Source organism: Crinia signifera, chromosome 1, assembly GCF_055691185.1.
Source record: "Crinia signifera chromosome 1, ASM5569118v1, whole genome shotgun sequence".
In the NCBI taxonomy this organism is placed as follows: Eukaryota; Metazoa; Chordata; class Amphibia; order Anura; family Myobatrachidae; genus Crinia; species Crinia signifera.
The window spans coordinates 79,985,714-80,009,272 of NC_139217.1; the positions used below are offsets into that span (position 1 = coordinate 79,985,714).

The window sequence follows — 23,559 nt, forward strand, 5'->3', positions numbered from 1 at the left end:
CAACCAGTATCTCACCCTATAATGCAGCACAATCCTATAACAACAATGTGTCACATGACTACTTCTACCATGTTGAAAAGTCAGTCAAATTATCTGTAACTGGACACACACATATTTCATACTGCTTTCACATTGCAGAAATGGGTAATGACACGGTATTCTTAAATGGGACTTTAAAACGGGTCTGAGCCTTGAGAGCTTTCACATTGCAGGTGAAAACCGTTTTAAAAATCATTTAATACCATTCAAACATTCAACCCGTTTAACCCCCAAGGGACACGTTTCAAGCCATTGAAATAGAGCTGTTCAAACTGCCAAAAAACGGCTTTAAAACATGTAGGACTCTGCTTTTTAACCGTGTTGAAATACCGGTTAACTTTAACCGGTAAATTAACTCTGGCACTTTCACATTGCAGCCTTAAACGTTTTAAAATGGAAAAAAAACGGCAATATACCGTTTTAAAAGTGCGATGTGAAAGGGGTATCAGTTTCACAATTCAACAGAAGTAAACAAAAACAAATGGCTATTAAGTTGACCTACAGAACAGTAGTGTATAAGTACACTAATTATATAGCACATATTATAATAATTATAAAAAGGGGCAAAACTAAATTGTGGGTACAGTAGATCATCAATGTATCCTAACAATGTGCTACAGTATATAACCGATTTATGTACACATTAACATTTCTCCTTGCCTTGTGATACTGGAAATGATCTATTCAGTAACCAATGGTTAAAATTATAATAATACAATAACTTACAGCAGTGATGGGGAACATTTGGCCCTCCAGCTGTTGTTGAACTACACATCCTAGCATGCCCTGCTACAGTTTTGCTATTTGGCCATGCTAAAACTGTTGCAAGGCATGCTGGGATGCGTAGTTCAACAACAGCTGGAGGGCCAAAGGTTCACCATCACTGACTTACAGTATAGATTGCACTGAGTTTACAGAGGAAACACTCTAAATAACATAATAAAGACAAGCATGCCTGAATCATAGAAGCTGTGAACGTTGCAAAGTTTATCTGTATTCTATGTAAATAAACGATATTAGATACATTCACATGTAGGGCATGTACATGTACTTGTGGTGGAGATTGGTTTCCTGCTATGATGGGGGTTAGAAGAAAGAAGGAAGTACAGTGGAATTTTGCTTTAGACTTCTATACCCTTTTCACACCGCAGCTATAACACAGTACATTGCCATTTTTTAAGCATTTCAAACCGGTTCTAGCTGCAGTGTGAAAGCGCCACTGTGAATTTACCGGTATTCGAAAATGGTTAAAAAGAAGGAACACATGACTGTGCCACAGAAGGTGATAGGCTGTCTCCCTGTGTGATGCCACTGGGCATAAACAGGAAATAACAGGAGGAATCAGATACAGAGTGGGTTTAGACGGACTATGGGGTGTCTAATTTTAGACAGACTATGGGGGTGACTAGGGAGGCGCCTGAGCGTCTAGGTTTAGACGGACTATGGAGCGTTTAGTTTTAGATGGATTGTGGGGGTGACTAGGGGGATGCTTGGGCGTCTAGGTTTAGATGGACTATGGGGCGTCTAGTTTTAGACGGACTATGGGTGTGATTAGGGGGACGCCTGGGTGTCTAGTTTTAGACGGACTATGGGTGTGACTAGGGGGACGCCTGGCCGTCTTAGATGGTCCGCGGTGGTGATTGGTGCTGCAAGCACTGTCCCGTCATATGTGTGAGCCAGAAAACTCCATTTAAAATGACATCACACTGTTTTCTATGGGTGAAACGGGTTCAGTGTGAAAGGTACGAACCCAGTAATGAACCGTTATATATCGGTTCCAACATGCAATGTGAAAGGGGTTTAGCTTGCTCAGACCCGTTTTAGAAAAATTTTAAAATACCGGCTCAGAGCAGGGTTTGTGATGTGAAAGCAGTATTAGACATGTGTAGGGTGGAAGTTCTATTGAAGAAGCCACTTGTGGGATGAAGGGCAAAGGAACTTCTGTACAGGTACTGTAGTCCACAAAAAGTCAACATATTTCTTCAGTCACTCACTATAACAGCATTTAACCCTATGACCATTTCTCTTGGTGCAGAGACCAGATTTCTCTGTCTGCTCTGCCAGGTAAACAAAGATTATTATTTTTTATCGTTGTTCAGGAGAACATGTGAATTGAACAGGCATGCACTGGAATGTGTGTATCATGTGAACCACATGTGTGCTCTATGCCAATAATATGGCATCCCACTGGCTAAGATATCATCTCCAGCATGGGGGCAATGTGCAAACCATTAAAACAACGGCATGCTCTCACGAATCCGGTAGCATCAGAAGCTCAGCCTTCTATATCACTTTCACATCTATGTAGGTGTCCTACATTTCTAAGCAAAGGGGAGAACAGGCTAAAGGTCCACAAGAACCACATGGAGGCAAGCATATGATTATAATACACAAGTGGCACTAATATACGTATAAACTATAGTAAACAAGGGAGCTATAACAATGATACATTTTCGCTCAATAGGTTTTTACAGATTTTTAGATCCGTCATTTTTAGAGGACTCATCTGTGACTAATAATATCCCTGTATGATATGCAGTAGATTTTTTTTTTATATATGAGAATGTATACTGTATGTGCGTGTAGGCCTAATTTAAGCACTGTGATTGTGTATACACAATAAAGATGTGTCCTCATACACCGGACATCTTTAGGTCATGTGACACAGACAACATGACTAAAGGCCCATACACATTGGGTGACTTTGAGCTCAAAGACGCTCAAAACAGCATTTTTGAGCGGCTTTCAGCTCAAAGCCGCCCAGTGTGTATGCCCCGACGATGAGCAGTGAGTGCTGCTCCTGCATCATCGCCGGGAAAGCCGTTCATCTGCTGGTTATACCAGCAGATGAGCGGCTTTGAAGGCGGCTTTGCATAGCACTGCGCTATGCAAAGCCATCCTCTCCGGGCAGGGGGGAAGCCGCTCAGTGTGTATGTACTGAGCAGCTTTCCCCCCAGCGATGATAGCGATCATTGCTGTCCATAAACGCTGGGCATAGTCGCCAAGTGTGTATGGAACTTAAGACTCTCGGGATGAGCAGTGTATCATATTTTTCTTTCAATCCTGCAAATCTTTAGTGCAGCAGGTAAAATCTCCAAAGCGACCAAACGACGCCGGGATGCGCATCGGGTCGGAATTGCATTGAAAACATGCCCAATTCTTTTTTACCAACAATCTGTCGAAATCGCATTGAAATGGCAGGAATTGAGTCCAAATCGTTCTAATGTGTACCCAGCATTAGTTGCAACAAAGATACAGGAAACCCGGCACTAATCACGTAACACACGCGCATTGGAACTTTAGGAAAATCAAGAAGCCTTTTTAAAACAAACTCAGACTCAGTCACACAGAGATACAGTATACACAGTTTGCAAGAATCAGTGTGTACACACACACACACACACACACACACACACTGTATATAACTGTCCTGTATTCCCTACCAAATATGCTTGCCCAACTGTATTATCTAGATAAGGATATAATGCATTGGTTTCAATTACATTGTTTTTCTTCCTGAAATCTGGAATTGTTTTTACCTAAGTGTCAAAGAGTAAAACCTTTGAGTGTATACAAGCATTGTCTGTTTGAAGAGCTTGATGGCCATCATCGAGACACTACGCTGAAACAGTCCAGGGGCAGAGCAGATGTTAATGGTATCTAAGCAAAGAATACATTAAGCTAAGCTAAGCAATGTATGTCTTAGTATGTGGCTTGCAAACAAAGGAAAGAAGACTGCAAGAATATTGTACGTCCATTAAGTGAAAACTACTTTCAGATGTAAAGTCGATATAAAGTCTATGTGGTCTCTGTACTAAAGCAGATATTAATGGAAGAGAGTCACATTTCTGTCTATATAGTTTATCTCAACCTAACGTAGAGCATAGCAGAGCATGTCAGAACTAATAGTTAGAATAGGCAAGCAAGTCGGTGAAAACCAAGAGGAAAGTGACGAAGAGTGATATGGTAAGATCACATCTTTATTGCACGGTACAGAGCGCAACAACCTGTTTTTACTCTAAAGCAAATCACTGTTTAGAATTCCACAAAAACAGAGGGGCAGGGGGAGTGAGTCAGTGAGGCCTGGGGAGAGTCAGTGAGGCCTGGTGCTGGAGTTGGGCCCTCCTTAGGCTGGGTTCCACGACGCTGCCACCGATAGTGTAATCGTGCCTTCTCCCTTGGGGGGGCTCCGCCACTGTGTGTAGGCGACACAGTGCCGTTGGGTGGTCGCCACCTCTGGAGGACATGCCGTGGGCCAAGAATTGCGCCTGCAGCCAGGTCCTGTGGCGCGTCCTGAGCTTCTCAGAGGGGGAGCTGGGGGCCGCTGACTTTGCCAGAGGCATCCATTACTTTCATTGAGGCTGGGGGGCCTCGGCCATTGTTCTGCTGGCATCCACGTCCCATCCTAATCCTCCGTACTGTTCTGGCTGCTGGTCGGGGGGGGGGGGTTTCCATGCCGGAGGGTGACCGTCACTGACACTGAGCTGGGGACTGCGGCTGCTGCTTTGTCGCCCGCCGCGCCGGGATCGTCCGCAGGGGCAACTGCAGGAGTTTCAGAAGGGGGTTTCCAGAGGGGCAGAGCAAAGCACGGAGATGGAGACTTAGGTAACCCAGTATATATCGGGTCAGTTAAAGTATTATAGATAGACCAAATGTATATAAATAATAATAATTAACAAAAAACAAAAAAATATATATATATATACATACATATATATATGTATACATACAGGGGCATCAACAGCAGTGTAGACCCCTGGGCATAGCAATGCATTGGGGCCCCTACCGATCCTCCAGCGGTAGGGGTGGGGGAAGCTTTGATGTCCCACGGGTGGTAGGGGGTATTATATCAACCGCTCAGCATGTAGGGCCTGGATCAGTAATTTCCACTAATTACCCCTTTACTGCACAGATGGTGGGAGATGGGGTGGGAGAAGGGGGCATTGGGCTGAATGAAGGGGCCCTGATACATAACTTCCAGAGTGGTAGAGGATGTTTAATATGCAGAGGAGGGGTGTATAGTGGAGTGGGCTTATTATTCATAATTTTCTGGTGGGAGGACAGCTTGCTTGACTGCATATATCTCGGTCACCTACTGACACATTGTATAGATATTGCAATGGTTGCATTTTATTCATACAGTAGGAGTTGGATCTGCATATGCATCAAGCATCATGGAAAAACCGGTTCAAGCCAACATAATTGCTATACAGTACTTTATGTCATAGGAACAGCATATGGTTGGTGGTGCTCCTAGAATTATGTCCTGTACACGAAACAAAATCCATAAATTGTGTAGACATAAAAGACAGTAAATTCTTTGTTGGGTGGTCTTTTTGCAATGACAAATTATTTAACGAAAATGTTTTTGTATTGTTATTATACCTCTAAAAATTATGATGTATAAATGGAATAAAAATATATTTAACATCATTGGTTTTATCTGTTTTTTTTACAAATAAAATGAATGGTTCCTCCAACCAGATTCATTACTTTTTCAATGACTGTTGTCGAAATATTTTGTTTCCCTTTAATCTTACGTAATAGTCTTGAGTTAAAGGCCTACAGACTGACCTCCACCTGATCAAACAAACACATTGAGCCACATTTTCAGTATTCAAAATAAGACTAAAGCTGAGAGATCAAACAGATATCTCAGTAGAGGTTGGCACTACAAGGATATGTATCTGCATGTGGTAGATAGCAGCATCTGATATGATCCACAATGTAAACTGAAGGATTACATGGTATCTTAGAAGAACGCACCTATACAGCCAGGAACCTGCAGCGTTAAATGAAAACCTGCCCTTGCGAACACAATGGAATGAGAACGTAATTCAATTATGGTGTAAAATGTAAGCACAGGGTGATCACCGAGCTAGCCAGCAATTCAGAAACACAGCAAAGCATGTCATCCAGAGGGGATATAATTGTAATGCAATTTATAAGAAATGTTAAATAAATGGAATACAGGTAGAAAAGAAGCAAAGTACTGTATATGGCATTGGATACTAAACTGTGTGCCATGGCACCAGGTGTACCTTGAATTGGAAGAGGCAAACCGTGGAAAAACAGAATTGAATCCTGTCCTTTACCACTGACCCAAAATGTTTCCATTTCCGGTAGGGCCCCAGAGATGAGCGCGTGGCAGGGGGGAGGACGGAGTTAGGAGACAGAGTGCCGAACGCGGCCCCCGGGGATTAGAGCATGGCAGGGAGAGGTCGGAGAAACAGAGGAAGGAAGGGGAGACAGAGTGCTGGGAACAGTAGAGACAAGCTACTAGTGTCCATCAAAGGAGCAGAGTCCCAGCTTTTGGAATATACCCTCAGAAAGAACCTGAAATATCTGACTGGGAACAGCAATTAACAGGCTTGGATGTTTTGAAGTCAAAAGTGCGCTACTGGTCCGCTTCCCTCGCCTCCGACCGCGTGGTAATGGAGTGCCCCCGTCTCCAGGCTGGAGGGGGGCGCCACGTCGGTGGTCGTCCGTCCGCTTCCCTCTGTCCTCCGTCCTCCATCACCTCTCCTCCTCTGCCTCCTCTCCCTCACTTGGTGCCGGGTCTCCCCCTCTCCGCTTCTCCAGGGGGGCCGGGGATGTGAGCTCCAGGGATGGGAACCCGGAGCTCACGTGTGTGCGACCATCCCTGGCCCCACCGGAAGTATTAGACAGGGACAGAGTTTTCTTGCAAACTCAATCCCTGCATGACAAGGTTACTGACTTTGTGTTTGTCTAATACCACAATTGGTGGCAGTTTAAAGTATTTAATAATCCAAGGGTCATGAATCAAGACACAAAAAAAAAAAACATTTTTTAATCTAAAAGACCTGCCGATGCACTGAGATTCAGTTGAGAACATCTAAAACGTAGAATAAATGGTTTTGTCAAGAACACCTTAAGGAGCCATAACCAGTAATGCCAGCAGATATGAAAGATTTCCGTAATTGCTTTCAGGCCTTCATGCAGATAACCTTTGATATGATTAGATCTGCCAATAGATTCACAGCAAAACGTCTACTTCTGAATTTCCTTAATACCTCCTACTATGCCAGTCAGAACAAAAGATCTGATTCTTATTAATCTGGATTCTGATTTGCCTGGGAATATTTGTATGCATTCCTGTAAGAATAGACTGACATTATGCTTAGAACTGTCATAGTTTATACGGATCCCCAGACAAAGAAATAACCAAAACTAAAGTAAACTTTTCTGGCATACCAACAAGATAATATATAGGGGGCAGTTTACTAAGAATACGAATATGTCTCAGTCGTATTCGTATTCTTAATACGACAGAATACGACTGGCATCCGTCCTAAATAAATAGGGCAGATTTACTAATCTGCCATAGTTACAGATTGGTATTCTGCTGATGGCGTAGGCAGTAGTATTCTGTTGTATTCGTATTTAGTGGCACCGGGCTGATGTTGATGTAAAAAAAAACAACTTGTGTTTTGCTGTGGAACTATGAGTCCAAGCAAGTCTGCACTTGCGTGCACAGCGGTGATCTCCGGTCAGGGACAGGCGGTGCCACAGCCACGGGCACGACCACTTCATCCATCAGCCTGAGGATCCTGGGTACATCCCAGGCTCGGCCAGCAGGATCCTCGGCCAATCTATATTTCCCTGAATAAGAGGGCTTGAAAGGAGTTTTGTGGTGAGGTGGAAAGTCAGAAAGGGAGGGGTAGAGTCTCAGAGGCAGGAGTGGGAAGAAGTAACCCTTTGGCAGGAGAGGCGGAGTGCATTTGGGGAGCGAAGAGAGAGCGTGAGAATGTAAAGAGAGACAAGGTCAGATATGTAGGTGGGAGTATAATTGGCTTTGCAAGTGAGTGTGAGGAGCTTGAATTGTATTCTGAAGGGAAAGGGGAGACAGTGCAGGACTTGTAAGAGAGGAGAGGTGGACATAGTACGTTTGGAGAGGAAGCTGAGATGGACAGCAGTATTGAGTATAGATTGGAGTGGAGAAAGGTGTTTGACATGGAGGTCAGAAAGTAGGAGATTACTGTAGTCCAATCTGGATATGATTAGTTAGTGGATGAGGGCCTTTGTAGCATCCTGGGTGAGATAGGTCCTGATCCTGGAAATATTTTTGAGGTGGAAACGACATGACTGTGAGAGATGGTGAATGTGTGATTTAAAGGAGAGAGAGGAATTACGAATAACGCCAAGGCAACATACTTGGGGGCTAGAGTAGATAGTTGTTCCATCAATAGGGAGTGACATTTTGGTAGGTTAAGTTATCTGGGAGGGAGGGAAGATGATCAGCTAAGTCTTAGACATGTTTAGTTTAAGAAATCGCTGGGACATCCAAGAATAGATAGCAGAGACAGACAGTTGGAAATACGGGGGGAGATGTCAGGAGAGCAATGGTAGATTTGAGTATCATCAGCATAAAGGTGATATTGGAAGTCAAATGAGCTTTCCTAGAGAGGATGTATAGAGAGAGGACCAAGAACAGAGCCTTGGGACACCTATATTCAGTGGAAGTGCAGGGGAGGTGGAGATAAGACAGAGGAGTGGTCAGAGAAGTAAGAAGATAGCCAGGAGAGAGGAGTATCACGCAGAACAAGGGAGTAAAGGATTTGAGGAAAGAGAGGGTGATCCGGTGTCAAAATCAGCAGAAAGGATTAAGAAGAAGAATCAGAGAGTAGTGGCCTATAGATTTGTCAGCAAGAAGATCATTTCAGATTTTGTGAGATCAGTTTCAGTGGAGTGGAAAGGACGGAAGCCAGACAGGAATGGATCAAGCAGGGAGTGGGAGGAAAGAAAGGCAGTAACTTGGTTATAGACAATATGCTAAAGAAGTTTGGAAGAGTAAGGGAGGAGAGAAATCAGTCTGTAGTTATAGAGAGTTACGATCAAGGGTAGTTCTTTTAAGCATAGGAGAGACAAGAGTATGCTTGAAGGCAGAAGGGATAGATAGATAGATAGATAGATAGATAGATAGATAGATAGATAGATAGATAGATAGATAGATAGATAGATAGATAGATAGAGAGGAAGGGGGGAGGGGATAGGGTCAGATGGGGATGTGCTGAGAAACAGATGCTTTGCAGCCACTAGCACTGGTTTTGTTGATTACTTTGGTCATAATTATGATTGGTCCTGGATCTCCAACCTATGGAACCCCTGCAAAAGCCTTGTGGTTGCTTAGACCCACAGTTTGGGAACTACTATACTATAACGCACTATAGACTGGGTGCTTATGTTATAAAGGGTTGACAGTGTCTAGGTCAACACAAAATGATCAACATGCACATGGTCAACATAGACAAAGGAAAAAAGCCCAAAGGGCTAGAAAAGAGCGCTGGTTTAATGTATCTGAAGGGTCACACTGCTGTGCACCGTTGCTGCCCCCTGTTAGAGTTTGTGTAACTCAAGCTGAACAGGGGAAGGAAAAGAACATGCAGTTTACACTGACATGTACTTTCAGGGGGCGCAGTGGTGTATAGCACAATAATGAGCAATAGATTTTACCCAGTATAAAAATTTATTAAAACAATATATAAAAAAACAATATAATAATGTTCACATATAAGTGCACTTTATAGGTTTTTCATAGCAATTGCATAACAAGACGTACAAGACATACAACAATTAACATATTTAAATTAAATATTGTCATCCATCCATGATTAAACCACCCCCATAATCACTAGGGTGTTCTGCGCTATTCCTCTTCAATCTGAAACCCTGTGAGACTGGCTAGCTAGGCTGCAACCCCAGCAGCCAAGCTAGCCAGTCACACAGCTCTGTCATAACCAATTATTAACAAATGGATTTACTTGCTCTCTAAAGAATATTATGTAGGAAGTCAGTACAAAATTGCTGTATTGGGGTTGTGCTGATTTGGATCCTCTGTTCCTTTTATTTCTGACTTTAGGTTGGTTGTGTGTAAGGATGGCAGCTCTGCTTTAAAACCATGACCAGATTATGATTTACATGCTTCCATAGTTTGACTTGACTGAAATATTCCTGTACGGTATTCTTTATTCACAGCATCAGATTTTGGCCACACCTAGTAATACACAGTATCTATTTCAAGAGCACTAGAGTTTTCCATCCAAGCAACTGCTTTGCAGGACTTGTCATGATGAGCAACTGCGCTTCACAATCAATGGATCCTAACAACAAATGGACTGATTTTACTTACATTTAAAGTTGCATGGATTCTTGTACAAAGTTTGGTTAAATCTATTGGTGTTTTCTTTCTATTGTGTTTTCTCAATAGTCCAGTAATGCTAACTTTATGATTGAGAAGACTGAAACATACAGCATTTACTGAACCCATATTCTACTTGGCAGATATTAGTTTATGTTATCACTCGTTGAAGGCTATACAGTATTAAACATATGACCCTTTGTGCACCTGGTTGTGCCCCAATGAAAATGTCATAACAGCCTCGATGATGTCACACGTGTCTTTTTAATAAGACAAAACACACTAAAGGGAGCAAAAAACTCAAACATTATTCTGCGGCTGCAAAAAAGCCATCCTACGCTTTTATTTTCTAAATGGATTGGCTTGATGCATTCCCGTCATAGGGAAGCCAGGGGTAAAAAAATTGGTTGGACTATGGGAAAGCTATGTGCCATCTTCCATATATTTACAAGTTAAGACCTGCTTCCAACATACAGAGTGTTATTGGAGGATGAGGCTGTTCTGATGTAATTGATATGTCCTGTACAGGTTCAAGGCTACCCCCTTGGCGGACCGGAAGACCCCCTTTTACGTCCCTCCCCCCCTTTTTTTTTGTTATTGTCTGTTTTTGTTCTGATTGTTTTATTATTTTATATCACTGTTTGCTACTTATGTGATGATGTCAACTATGCTTTCTATATATGGAGACATTGTATCCTTATGAGGATTTCAAGAAGAGAACAGGGAACAAAGAAAAAAGACACCATTACCAAATGACCATTTGCCTATATCAATACAAATTCAATCAATAGTGTCTTATACAGATGGAGCGCCTCTCAATATTGCCGACAGCTCGCCTTGGCGGAGGTTCTGGTGTTCCGATTTTCTTCTTGCGCTGCCGTCTGCCAAGGGGCGTGGGCGCACGCCATGCAATACAATCCGCCACCACTGGGTGGCTAATGCTCCATCAAGCTAGCGTCGGAGTGATATACAGTAGGAGCAAGTTTCATCTTAGCTCCTTTGGCCATGGCTAACCATGGCTATTCTATTGTTCTCAGCTGCAATACAATACGTATTGCAGCTGAGAACAATAGAATAGCCATGGCTAGCCATGGCAAGCCATGGCCAAAGGAGCAAAGATGAAACTTGCTCCTACTGTACCGTAATGTGCCAATGGAATCCCGCCATTTGCCGTACAGAGTGCGCTTACAGTATGAGGCGCTCGTACGTAATGGGACGCTCGTGCGGAATGAGATGCTCGTGAACATCGCTGCAAGCAAATGGGCTGTGTAGTGTAATGATCCTAAACAAATAGTTACGTTCATGTAGCCAATGCTGAATATTTTGAACTATTGGTACTATGCATAATTTATATGCAGCTGAAGTCAACCGCCTCCTCCCCTTCCCCCAGGGGTGGGGGTGGGGGGGTTGACTTGATCTGAATACAGTACATTACTTTACAATATCTCCAGCAGCACTAATCCACGAAGGGACCGCCTGTAGCGACTCATGTCTGAATTAACGGGTCCATTCTAGTCAATTGGGGAAAATGTGTCTATTTTGCACCCTGATATCTCCGGTTCTCTGTATCCAGTTCTCTGTATCCTAGAGACTTGAGACTGGTATCATATGAAAGTATTTTATATGACATCAGGAAGGGAAGCAGCAAGCATCCGTAGTTAGGTCCCCCTCCAATTGTCCACCTAATGCAACTAATTACTACTGAGTACCGCAAATAGGAGATCCTGTATAGAGAATCTAGAGACAGTGTTTTTGCTTCCAAGGACTTAGGGAGGAGCTTTTATCTGTCCCCATTAAACTTATATTGCTAACCCCCATGCCGGTCCATGAATGGCTGGTGGGCGGCCTAAGTCCCGGTCTGGGGGCGGAGCCCCAGATGTAAACAGAACACCGGACCGTGATTACAGTGATGCAGGGCTCCCGGGGAAGCGCTGAAGACGTCTGGTAAGTATGTTTTATCTCCACAGGTACCCCAGTGGTTTCTACTGGAGAAGGGGACCGATCTTCTATCAACATACAGTAGGTGAGTATGGATGAATGGGCTCATTGTGTAATAATGATTGTAGATAGATAGATTGTAAGCTTGCAGCAGGGCCCTCCTACCTCCAAGTCTGTCTGTTGTTACCCAGTTTGTCTTATCACTGTCTACTATTGTAAAGCGCAACGGAATCTGCTGCGCTATATAAGAAACTGTAAATAAATAATAAATACTGTCAGTGTGTGTGTGTGTATTTAACTATTTGTGCTACTGTGGGACTAGAAGTCCCAGCGGGCCCTTTATTGCCCCACATGCTGGGACTTGTGGTTCTCCAAGTCCCTGCATGTGGTGCTGGCTTGCCGGGACTCATAGTTCCACAGCAGTATACAATAGTTTATCTATCTTTTTACACAATAATCAGCTCGATGCCCACCGCCCAGGGGCATCGAGGACAGCCTCGGGCTTCAGCATGGGCAGGTAAGTTCTGGAGGGGGGGGGGCTTCTTTGGGGGGTCCCCACTCCCCCAGGACCCCTGCCCATGCTGGCCGGTCAGGGGGTGAATGCTTTGGCCGGGGGGACTTATATAAAAAGTCTCCCCCCGGCTGTGGCATTACCCTGCTGACTGGTTGGGCCCGGTGCTGGTTCTTGAAATACAGGGGACCCCTAGTCATTTTGTCCCCCATATTTTGGGAACCAGGACCGGCCCTTGAGCCTGGTGCTGGTTTTATAAATCCAGGGAACCCAAACTTGTTTGTCCCTGTGATTTTATGAAACCAGGACCGGCTCTTTGAGCCCGGGGCTGGTTATGCTCATGAGGGGGGGCTTTTTTTTTAACACAAAATCGCACATTTCGGAAAATATGCCGATTTTCATGACTGAAAATCGGTAAATTTTCATGCCTAAAAATCGCACTATATCACGCTTTTTTGCCGCAAATTCGCATCTCATTAAATACTCGAATTCACAGCAAAAGTGCGATATACTGTAGGGCAATTTATGACAAATTCGCACTTTGTAAAAAACGGTAATTTCACTAAATCTCGCCCATAATCTCCTACTGTAATAAGCAACCCTACCTATTCACCAAATAAATGGAAAACGACCTATATGAATGAATGAAAACATGAAAACATTATATCGATCAAATTTAAATTATTAAATACAACCATAAAAAATATATTTGTTAATAAATACAACAAAAAAGCCCCATTTGACTTACCTACGAAAGTGAGCAGAATGACCAACAAAAATATAAGAACACAGATACATGGAATCAGAATTAGCAGCAAAACTCGTAGGTACTTGGCAGATGCCAGCTTCTGAGAACAACCATCCCCCATATTATCTTCATCTGCTCCGAAGACCTGAAGAAGAAAAACAGCTTAGTGTTACTAAGTTTGCCTTGTTCCAAGAATTATTATACCAGCTGCTGGTACATAATTAATATTTCATGCACACACATGCATACACACACACACACATATATAAAAACACACACACAAAAAATATTAATCAACAAGTTAATATTCTTTGCTTAAAGGATCCGGCATCCCGATGCAGAATCTGAACATGGTACCACTCAAATTGATTAGTGTAAGTTAATAGGACCCCATAATTAACAGTGTGTATTAACTCAGAACCACCTCTTGAGGAATCTAGTTCCTTCGGTCCTGTGCGTGGTCACATAGACTAATGATGAAGTACAGCGCATGTGCATATTCTCAAGGCATCTGTGCGGGTGCCTTCGCCAACCTCCACAGTCGGCGTGGCGCACATACACATTGGGGCGGGGGGTCAGGACAGGGGCAGATGGGGGTGGTGGCAGCGCAATGACATGGGTGTCCCCATGCAAACGCTGGGCATTTCCATGCAAATGTGCGCATGATGCAGTGTGCCGGGGGCAGGCGGACTCCTGCTCCAGGCACATAAGAGGGGATGTGTTTTCATAACCCATCCCCTCGCATGGTTCGAGGGGATACGGCGGAGGGGGATGAACATTTCTTTTGGCTGGGCGGACAATCTGGGACTGGGCAAGCCATGAACTTCGAGCTTATCAAGTCAACCAGAATCAGGCCCCTAGTGTCTTAATAGGTTAGTTCATAGAATAATGCAGACAAGTTTCTCAATTCATCCTTCTCAACTACCTACCCCTCTCAGAGAGGCAAGCTCCCCACTAATCTTTAGGTTCAAACTGTAACTTAATTGCAACAGGTAACAAATATAATTGTTTGTAACGTATACATTTTTATTTTACAGGAACTAATAGTCATCTCCACTGATATCCATTTCCCCAAAGAAAAAAGGTTTATTTGAAAAAAAATAATAATACATTAAGATTAATAACAGTACTAACAGATTAATATTATACTGCATAATTGGCATATTAGAAGTCAATTAGTAAATCAGAGGAGAGAATCCTGGGATAGGTCAGAGGTGGCTGGTGGCCAGTTACTATTAAGTTTATATCATCTCCACAAAGTATGGAAAATTGGGACCCATCTCTGTCGGGGACTGGAGTCCCAACATCCCCCTAACGGTGGCCCTGGATACATCTGAATTTTTTATTAAACAAATTTTATTTAACAACAAAGTGGCTTGTCTGCTAAGTAAATCTCTTGCTGCATACTGAAGCTTTCATTATTATCTCAAGTTCATTTAATAATAATTCCTTACAAGTAGAGAAATTTAACAGAATTGTGTTTCTTACTTGACAATAGCAAATTTTCAGAAACAGTGATCTACTTGGGGAGAGTAAAATGCATGTTACTGGCTCTGTATACTTAGGAGAATGTATGACAATAGAGAGTTTTAATAATGAGATACTGTAGTAACAAATGATTCATTAGTGTAGCTGACTCGACTGTTGAGCGGAAATACAGTACTGTCTCCTGTACAGAGCTGGCTACTCACTGACAGGCACTGGACACTGGCCCCCACAGATGACAGACATGTCACTTCTATCTCTGCTGTGGTGCAGTCCTTTAGTGTTGAGTATCACCCTTCTCTTTCCCTGTAGGCCTGTAAGACTTTCTGTTGTAACTCAGTGCACCGCCGCCAGTTACAACTCCCAATGACAGCCAATCCTATTACACTTCCAGCCTGCTATCACCAATGCTGAGCTCGGGTTGCACCCACGGGTCCATCACTGTGGCGCCTCCTCATCCCGATCATTTCTTTATTAGATGCTGTTTTGGAGCTCTGGTGTGACTGGCCTTCAGCTCGACCAGTGCCTGATTAATCATTAGGCTGCAGGGTGCCAAGACTGGCAAGGGAACCTTGCAGATGACAGTTGAGGAATAAAATGAAGACCTAATTTATTCCATGCTTGTTAGCTATCACCCGTCCTGATGTACTGTGGGGGATAGTTCCAAGGTAACTGCCAGATGGCTGTGCCTATGTAACTACCGGTCACTAAAAGATCCACTAGGGTGTCTGCCTAGTGTATAACTTTCTTATATACTGTAGAATACAAATGGAAGAGCTTTGGGGGTATCCATATATCTGTGATAACTGATTGCTGGTAATTGCTTTGCCAAGGGCTATCCTATAAGCCCCAATAAACCGACATGAGCCATGGCTTATCGGGGATTTTGTTTCACCTGCTTGAAGCAGGTGAAGCAATATCTCTGTTTTTCGCTCTATATGTTTTCAGCAAACCTAATTGTTAGATACACCTTAATAGGAAAAAAAAACACACACACAACAACAAAAACAACATTAAGTCTCTCTCAATGGATACCATGAAATAGAACCAACTAGTATAAACTTATGTAATGGAAAATTTTGCACTTGGAAAATAAGAATAAGATGTTGACTAATGCACAGCCTATTTCAAGATACTTTTACAATTATTTACATACTTAGTAACTGATATCTTTATTTCCTGTGTTTCAAACCCATGACAGTTCTATTTATATATGGGGAACACCGTCTATTACAGGCAGATACCAATGCCTTCTCTCTGGGAAGGGAGCGGAAGTCGGGAACTGCTTATTTGTACAGTCATAAATAGCTTCTGCTTATTCCGTCTGTGGAGTTACTGTAAATAAAATGAGGCAACTCCAGGTGACCATAACTGAAATACTGTAGAATATTCACAATCAGAAAGCGGCATGCAAGGCAGCTGGATGATAAGGCGACACCAAATGGTTGACGTGGTAAAAAGGTCAACTTGGTTAAATGGTCACCATGGCAATGGTCGAGGTGATTTTTTTTTTTTTTACTTTTTTCATACTTTACCATCCACATGAACACTCATTGGGGATGGTACAGTGTTCCAAGCACAGCAGTATCTTGCCTGAAAAATGGCAAGCGAAGCGAGCACTGCAAGGGGACACGATAAACTCATTTGGGGTCCATGTCATGATATCTACAGATTGACACCAAAAAAAACCTCAAAATCTCATGACGACCTTTTGCTTGTGTCAACCATTTGTCTATGTCAACCCCTCGCCTGCTGTCCTGTTGGGGTTGACCTAGACACTGTTGGCATATTCATTGTTGACTTAATATACCACATCCACGCGTAAAAGTGCCCATACACTAGTCCGACTTAGGCTGATTTCACACGATCCTGTGTTTGACATCCCCCTCGGGTCCAATGCGCTGCCCTGGTTGCATCTGACATGAGCCGGAGGTCAGACCTGCTGTCTTTCCAACCTCCAACTTGGGGCCCCCCTCCTGGCGGCAGGTAATAGGGTCGCATGTAAAAATTGCATGTAAAAGGACTGCATGTGACCTTCCCAGGCGGCTCAGGTGGGGTCAGATGGCCATACACTGCTGTGATACATCACAGTAGTGGCCACCTAAAGACTATAATAATTCCTGTGTGCAAGATGCCACAGTGCCGTATGGAGCATAAGAAGTATAAATCAGAACTCATTTTTTATTTTATATTTTATTAAACAATGAACATAAAATATGTTTAGTCCTTATGCTTGTTCCAAGAATAAAGGGCCAAGGTAAGATTAAGCGAGGGCTATTATAGGTATGAGGGCATTTAAGAGCCTGTGAATTTCATGATTGTCTTAATAAAGTTGGGTGAACAGTTCAGTTACCCATAGGAGTTCAGGTGATAGCTAGATCAGCCAATTAGGTAGAAAAGGGGTGGTAGCTTAGGCAGAGGTATATAAAGGGGAGTCAGATGATGCTGCTTCCTCTTTGAGTCTGGATTCCCACCCTCCCTTGCTCTTTTCAATTGCTACCTGGCCTTTCGGCCTTCACCTAATTCGGCTTGACAAAATGAATTTAAAATTGGCGGGAATGCGTTCTCGACCAGCGGTGGTCACTGTGCGGTATTGCCCCCCTCTGCCAGGATGGCTGGTAAGTCCTGCCTCAGCAGGGGGACGTTGGCCACTTCCTTGATCTGTCCTCGCCATGCCATAGATGGGGAGGTAAGACCGTCACAATGTGGGCTGTGCCTTAAATTTCAATGGGGGCAGTTCATCGCCCTGGTTATAAGTTGGGGCACTGTAGTCATCGCCATTACTAAAAAATGTTGACCTGAGCTGGTCTCCAAGCGCTTTCCTGGCCATCCCTTTTCAATAGGGTCATACCACGTAAATGTAAATATCATTGACCTTTTAACTTATGCAGTTATTCTCTGTGTGATTATTTTTAGATAAGGTGTCAGTGTGATTCATTTCTAGGGGTAATTTAGAGTTAAGTTAAGGTAAATGTCAATCATGATAATTCAATAGGTGCCTTATGTTGCAAGAAGAAACATTTTTATTCATTTGTTGGCAATATGCAAACATACCCTTTCTGTATTTGGAATATGCTACAAAGTCCATTCATTCCCCAACTCCTCCCCCCCCCCCCCACCTCTCCAGATGCTGGCACATAAAATACAGACTCTGGTAAGTATGCCTAGGTGTATATGCATGGGCTTGTGCATAGACAAACTAAACAAACTATGGAAAGTGTGGGGGCCCCTGTCACCCCTCCTTGTGCAACAATACTTCACACCAGATGATTCTCATTACCACCACCAATGACTCAAAAAGTGCATACATTTTACAGTAGTTGTACCAAGCCTTGAAGAGTGATATAGTAGAGCGAGAGATAAAGTACTAACCAACAGCTACTGTTATATTTCAACCAAAGCCTGTAACATGGCAAACAGGAGCTGACTGGCTGGTACTGGCTGGCTGGAATTTGTCAAAATTGGTGTGAAAATTGGTAAGAAAACCTTTTCATTCATCATAATGACATGTTTACCTTATATAGGGAGTATAATATTTTTTTACACAACATTATTTATTTGAATTTATATAACAAATGTGAGCGACGCTGGCATCTTTAGCGGATACCTAGCATATTTCTTGCAGAGATTTTGACACATATTTTGCGCATCATCTCTCACAGATATGTTGGCACCCAAAGGGTTCTTTATGCCCCATCATACTTCAAATGTGTGTCAGCTTTCGGATTATTATTTTTTTTGGGGGGTGGGGGGGATACCTTGCACCCACGGTATCGTGGGCAGATCTTCTGCCTGCCATCTGTTTCCTAGCAAAGCCGGCAGGATCAGGAGATTTTACAGGTCCACAAGGAGGGGGGGGGGGGCCTTAATGAGATTTATTTACATAATTTAGCTCTGCCCCCTTCTTGTGGACCCACAAATCACGGCACTTTGGGACTGGGCCTAGTGTTGTCTCTATGGGCTTCTCCCAGAAGGGATACTCTAGAGGTAGGCATCTATGTTTTCCATGGCTGTTTGTGGGACTACAGTATTTTGTCATGGATAAGTAATTGTTTGAAGAAAAACAATGGGCCAGATGTACTAAGCTTGAAAAGTGATATAAAGCAGAGTGATAAACCACCAGCCAATTAGCTCATAACTGCCATGTCACAGGCTAGGTTTGAAAAATGACAGGTTGGAGCTGATTGGTTGTTGGTTTATCACTCTCCATTTTATCACTTTTCAGGCTTAGTACATCTCTCCCAAAGTGAGAACACAACTAGAATCAAGGAAGAATTTAAGTAGGTTCTGCACAGCAGAAAGAATGATGCAAATTCGTCCATACTAAAAACGATTGACTTATTAGTTCCCCTTTCAGACCGCACTTAAAAACCGGTATTTTGCCGATTTTTAACCATTTCAAAATGGTAATCTGTGCGGTCTGAAAGGTGCAGAACCACTTTAAAAAGAAGTTTTTTTAAAACGGTTAAAATGGAGGGTCCTACCCGTTCCAGACCCGGTCTGAAACAGTATTTGTGACCCAGCCAATGAGCGGACCCAGCGCAGTGAATATTTATATAGTGCCCATTAAATATTTACTGCGCTTCACCCCCTGGAGGCCCCCCCCCCCACGCAGGTTAACCCCCCCCCCCTCAGGGCTAACACCCCCCCATGTGTTTAAGAAAAAAAAACTGCAGCCGGTACCTCCTGCATTGAGGATCCCGGCAGTATGGACGGATGCACTTATTAAAAAAAGTGTCTTTCGGAAAATGGCTGCCCCATATTCTTATAAGAAAAGTGACTTTCGGAAAATGGCTGCCCCCATACGAAAGACAGTTTTTTAAACAGGTTTTCCTATGGGGCAGCCATTTTCCGAAAGACACTTTTTTTTATAAGTGCATCCGTCCATACTGCCGCGATCCTCAACGCAGGAGGTACCGGCTGCAGGGGGGGGGTTCTTAAACACATGGGGGGGGTTCCTTAAACACATTGGGGGGGGGGGGGGGGTGTTAGCCCTAAGGAAGGGGGGTGTTAACCTGGGGGGGTGTGTGTTAACCCGCGGGGGGGGGGGGTGTTGTGTGTGCTAACCTACAGGGGGGCGGCGCGCTGAAGACTGCACTGGCTTTGACCCTGTATTTGGAAAGTTTCCAAAAACGGGTCTGCCAGTGTCAAATAACCGGCACTTAAATGGTAATATACCGTTTAAGAGATGCGGTGTGAAAGGGGTTTTACCTGGCAGACCCGTTTTTGGAAACATTTTCAAATACAGGGTCAAAGCCAGTTATGCGGTCTGAAAGCAGCATGACATACAGCAGAGAATTGCATCTTGCCATGTAAACTGGCACAGAGCAAAAATAAATGAGAGCCTACAAACCAGTGACAGCAGTGCAAAACACTTATGTTTTTGTTTGCTCCGTAACTAAACCATTTAGTCAGTTATGTAGAATTCATAGGGGTAAAGAATAGATCTACTGTACAATAACAAGTCATCAGTGCATAAAATACTTCATATGTTTCTTGTATCACGGACAGCGAATGAGCCAGGGAGTAAAGACTCATTCACTGATTAAATGCAGCCGAGAGCAATGGAATAATACATGACTAGCATGTTCTACTTTAAACAGTCTATAATTAGATGTGTAGACAACATTGTACAAGAAAGACAAAGATGGCACAAACAAACCCTGTGAACTTCCTAAATAATCATGTTAATTCAATAAAGCAGAAAAATACTGTATGAAGTATAATTAACGTATTTGCTAACATTTCTTAAAGTGCCCTACAGTGTACTGTATTTAAGGTGGAATTTTTTTTTAAAAAATGGGTAATTATAAAATAAGCGCAAAAGAAAAATAGTGGCAAACCGCTGGGTGCACAGCAGCCTCGCATGGGCCTAGTGATGTTGCCTATAGCAACCAATCCGATTCTGTCTACCATTTCTCTATTGCATCCTAGAAAATGGTAGACAGAACCATGGGCAACATCACCTATTTTAATTTTTAGAAGCTTTTGGAAATTTGCCCTGAAGAGGGCTTCTCTAAAGATGTCTCGTTGAAGCTCAAACAGTCAAAAATAAAGTGTAGGTACTGGTCACTCCCCAAAAACAGTTAACATCATATTTCTGTTTTAATTATTACCACTCGCCTAATAGCTATCCAATTTTTTATATAATACATTTGTTTTATTATGCTAATTTTGCTTTAAACTTCATTTTCATATTGTGATACCGTGCGCTGTTCTACCTTCTATATACAGTAGTTGGTTGAACCACTGCTTGCTGCAAAAATAGCTGTTGGGGTAAATTTCTGCCAGGTTTGCGCACAGTTTGGCAGTATTTGCCTATTCTTCCTTGCAGGTTTGCGCTGTCACTATTGCTGCCACCTTTGATAAAGCTAGTTGAACAAGCGAAACGCGTTAGTTTACCAGCACTGCCACTAACCAGCCTCTCTTGGACAAAAACTCTGACCTGGATCCACTTACAGTCAACTTCCAGCCCCGGACCAGACCGACACAATTGATTCAGGACTCCTAGAGCCCCAACTAAGGGCCAAAAAAAGTTTCCCTTGAGCTGCAACGCCTTTCCACTCCAGGATACCACTTGCCTATTATGAATGCTCAGCCAGTGAGGATCTACATATACTGTAGTGAGTGCATGAAGTCAGCTTTGGGACATATCCCTTACACAATCGGAGATCACTATAGGAACGGGACTTGGACAATATCCAGAATCATCTATTTCCAGAGGGACTGGTAATCCAAAGACGGTATATTTTCTAAAGGAAAGTGCCAAATACATGCTGCTAGTCAATTACTTTTATCATTATCTGTTGTAAGTATCTTTATCATTACAAGAGTACCTTCTTTTTTCAATGAGTATCTATGAATAAATGTTTATATGTTTGTATCCCATGGTGGTAAATAGATTTTATTTCTCCTCAAAGTAGCGCAGTGTCACTGTATCGCTTCTTTCTTGCGCTGTCACTATGGCTGGTTGGATGTTTCTTATTTTCTTAAACAAGATAAAAATCATTTTTTGCTGCTGCTCCTGAAAATGTCTCATCCGGGGACAGATCTAAAAAATAGATAACATACAGGAAAAACAGGAAGGCCCTGATAGTGTAATACTTTGAACTTTCATGGGATAAAAAACCACATCCCCACATATTATTCTACATACTTTACTGAGAATTGTAATATGCTTATCTGATGTGATGTTTTCCAAGTACTCCTCTCAGATTTGTTTTCACAGCAAAATGGCTGTTATTTAAAAAGGATCCAAAATTGTCTTGGAAAATACCATTGTAAAAAGACTACGTCGATAGCTATAGTGTGGCATTCTGAAAACAATAAATTACTGTGCCTTATATAACGAATATAAGTTTATCTAAATAAGGACAGTGGTTATAGAGGAGTGATGTCATTGGAGATATCTGTGAACTTCAACTGATGTCCACTTTCTCCACATAAGTCCAGCGCTCCGCTTCAGATAAGTCCAAAGGAACTTCTCTCTGAAAAGGCGTCAGAGAGGCAATTTGTCATCAATAACAGTTGGAAGTACCAGGATCTCCTTTGTCCATCTGGGGTAATGATAATAACTGTAACTCACTTTGTTTTCCCCTTTCTTAGAACTCAATGGAAGAGGAATGGAAGAGGAGGATAAACATACCACAGTAGAAAAGTCCATCATTACATCCACTAGGTATGCATAGACGTCTCTGGACTCATAGCAGCATCTGTCTATCTTGTTGTCTTTTCCTGAAAGCCATAAGATATATATGTGTGTCTACCCCAAGATCCACAGAAGAAACTAAACATCTACAGATGTAGACAAATGTCCTGTGAAAAATGTGGGGCATTCTCCTGCTTAGATTGATTATAGAAATTCCATCTTGAACCTGTTCACTTGAATGTTTACATTCAAGGACTTTAGGTTCAAGATGGGTACAAAAGTTTTGTTTTTGAAATGGAACTAGAGTAATTACTCATGTTTAAAAAAACAACAGAAGAAAGGATTTCCAAAAGGGCTGTTATCTTTTATTTGTCTCTTTCCGGTACCAGTAGCCCTGGTGTCATTGAGATCATAATCGGAGGTCTGATGAGGTCCTACTTACTTGGGAAGGGTTTCCAGAAAAAAAATCTCATCTAATTTGAAATCCAGAGAACCAGACACAAAATACTACAAACAAGCCACTGACTGCTTGGCTTACAATGATTACCTACCACTTAGAGTTGCACGGATTGACTGAGTAACTGAAATATACTGTATGTTTTCATTTAATACATATGAGAAAGATTTGTTGGGCTGGTGGTCCATAAGCATGCAATACCGCTGATTCTTTTCTCCACCTTAACTAAAAGAACAAGATTAACTGTGCTCATGAACCATAATGCACTATGAATTATAACGCAGTTCATTACTTTTATTGAAAATTATATTCTACAAATATTGAACTGCTCATGATGCTACAGTGTAGAAGCTATGCCCAGATCTGTGCACATTTTATTGATGGGTTGGAGAGCCTTCTCACATTCTGCAGCTGTCACTGGACCTTTTCATAGATGCTAAGGGCTGCTCAAGTGCTTGTGACGGCGATGTGGTTTGAAAGCACAGACCGAATACACACGAGACTGAAAATAGAGTAGCCAGGGTAATTTCAGTGTTATCTCACCTTCCCACAGTAAAGGACATGACGATTATAG

At 42.6% G+C, this 23,559-nt stretch overlaps 1 protein-coding gene across 2 annotated transcripts in view; it reads right to left on the reverse strand.

Moving 5' to 3' along the window:
* Positions 1-23,559, reverse strand: part of CORIN (corin, serine peptidase) — a 230,702-nt gene that overhangs the window by 146,821 nt on the left and 60,322 nt on the right. For both annotated transcript variants that reach the window (XM_083167929.1, XM_083167930.1), the window contains exon 2: positions 13,396-13,540. In XM_083167929.1, the coding sequence (XP_083024055.1) occupies positions 13,396-13,540 (145 nt within the window). The remainder of the gene's footprint in view (positions 1-13,395; positions 13,541-23,559) is intronic.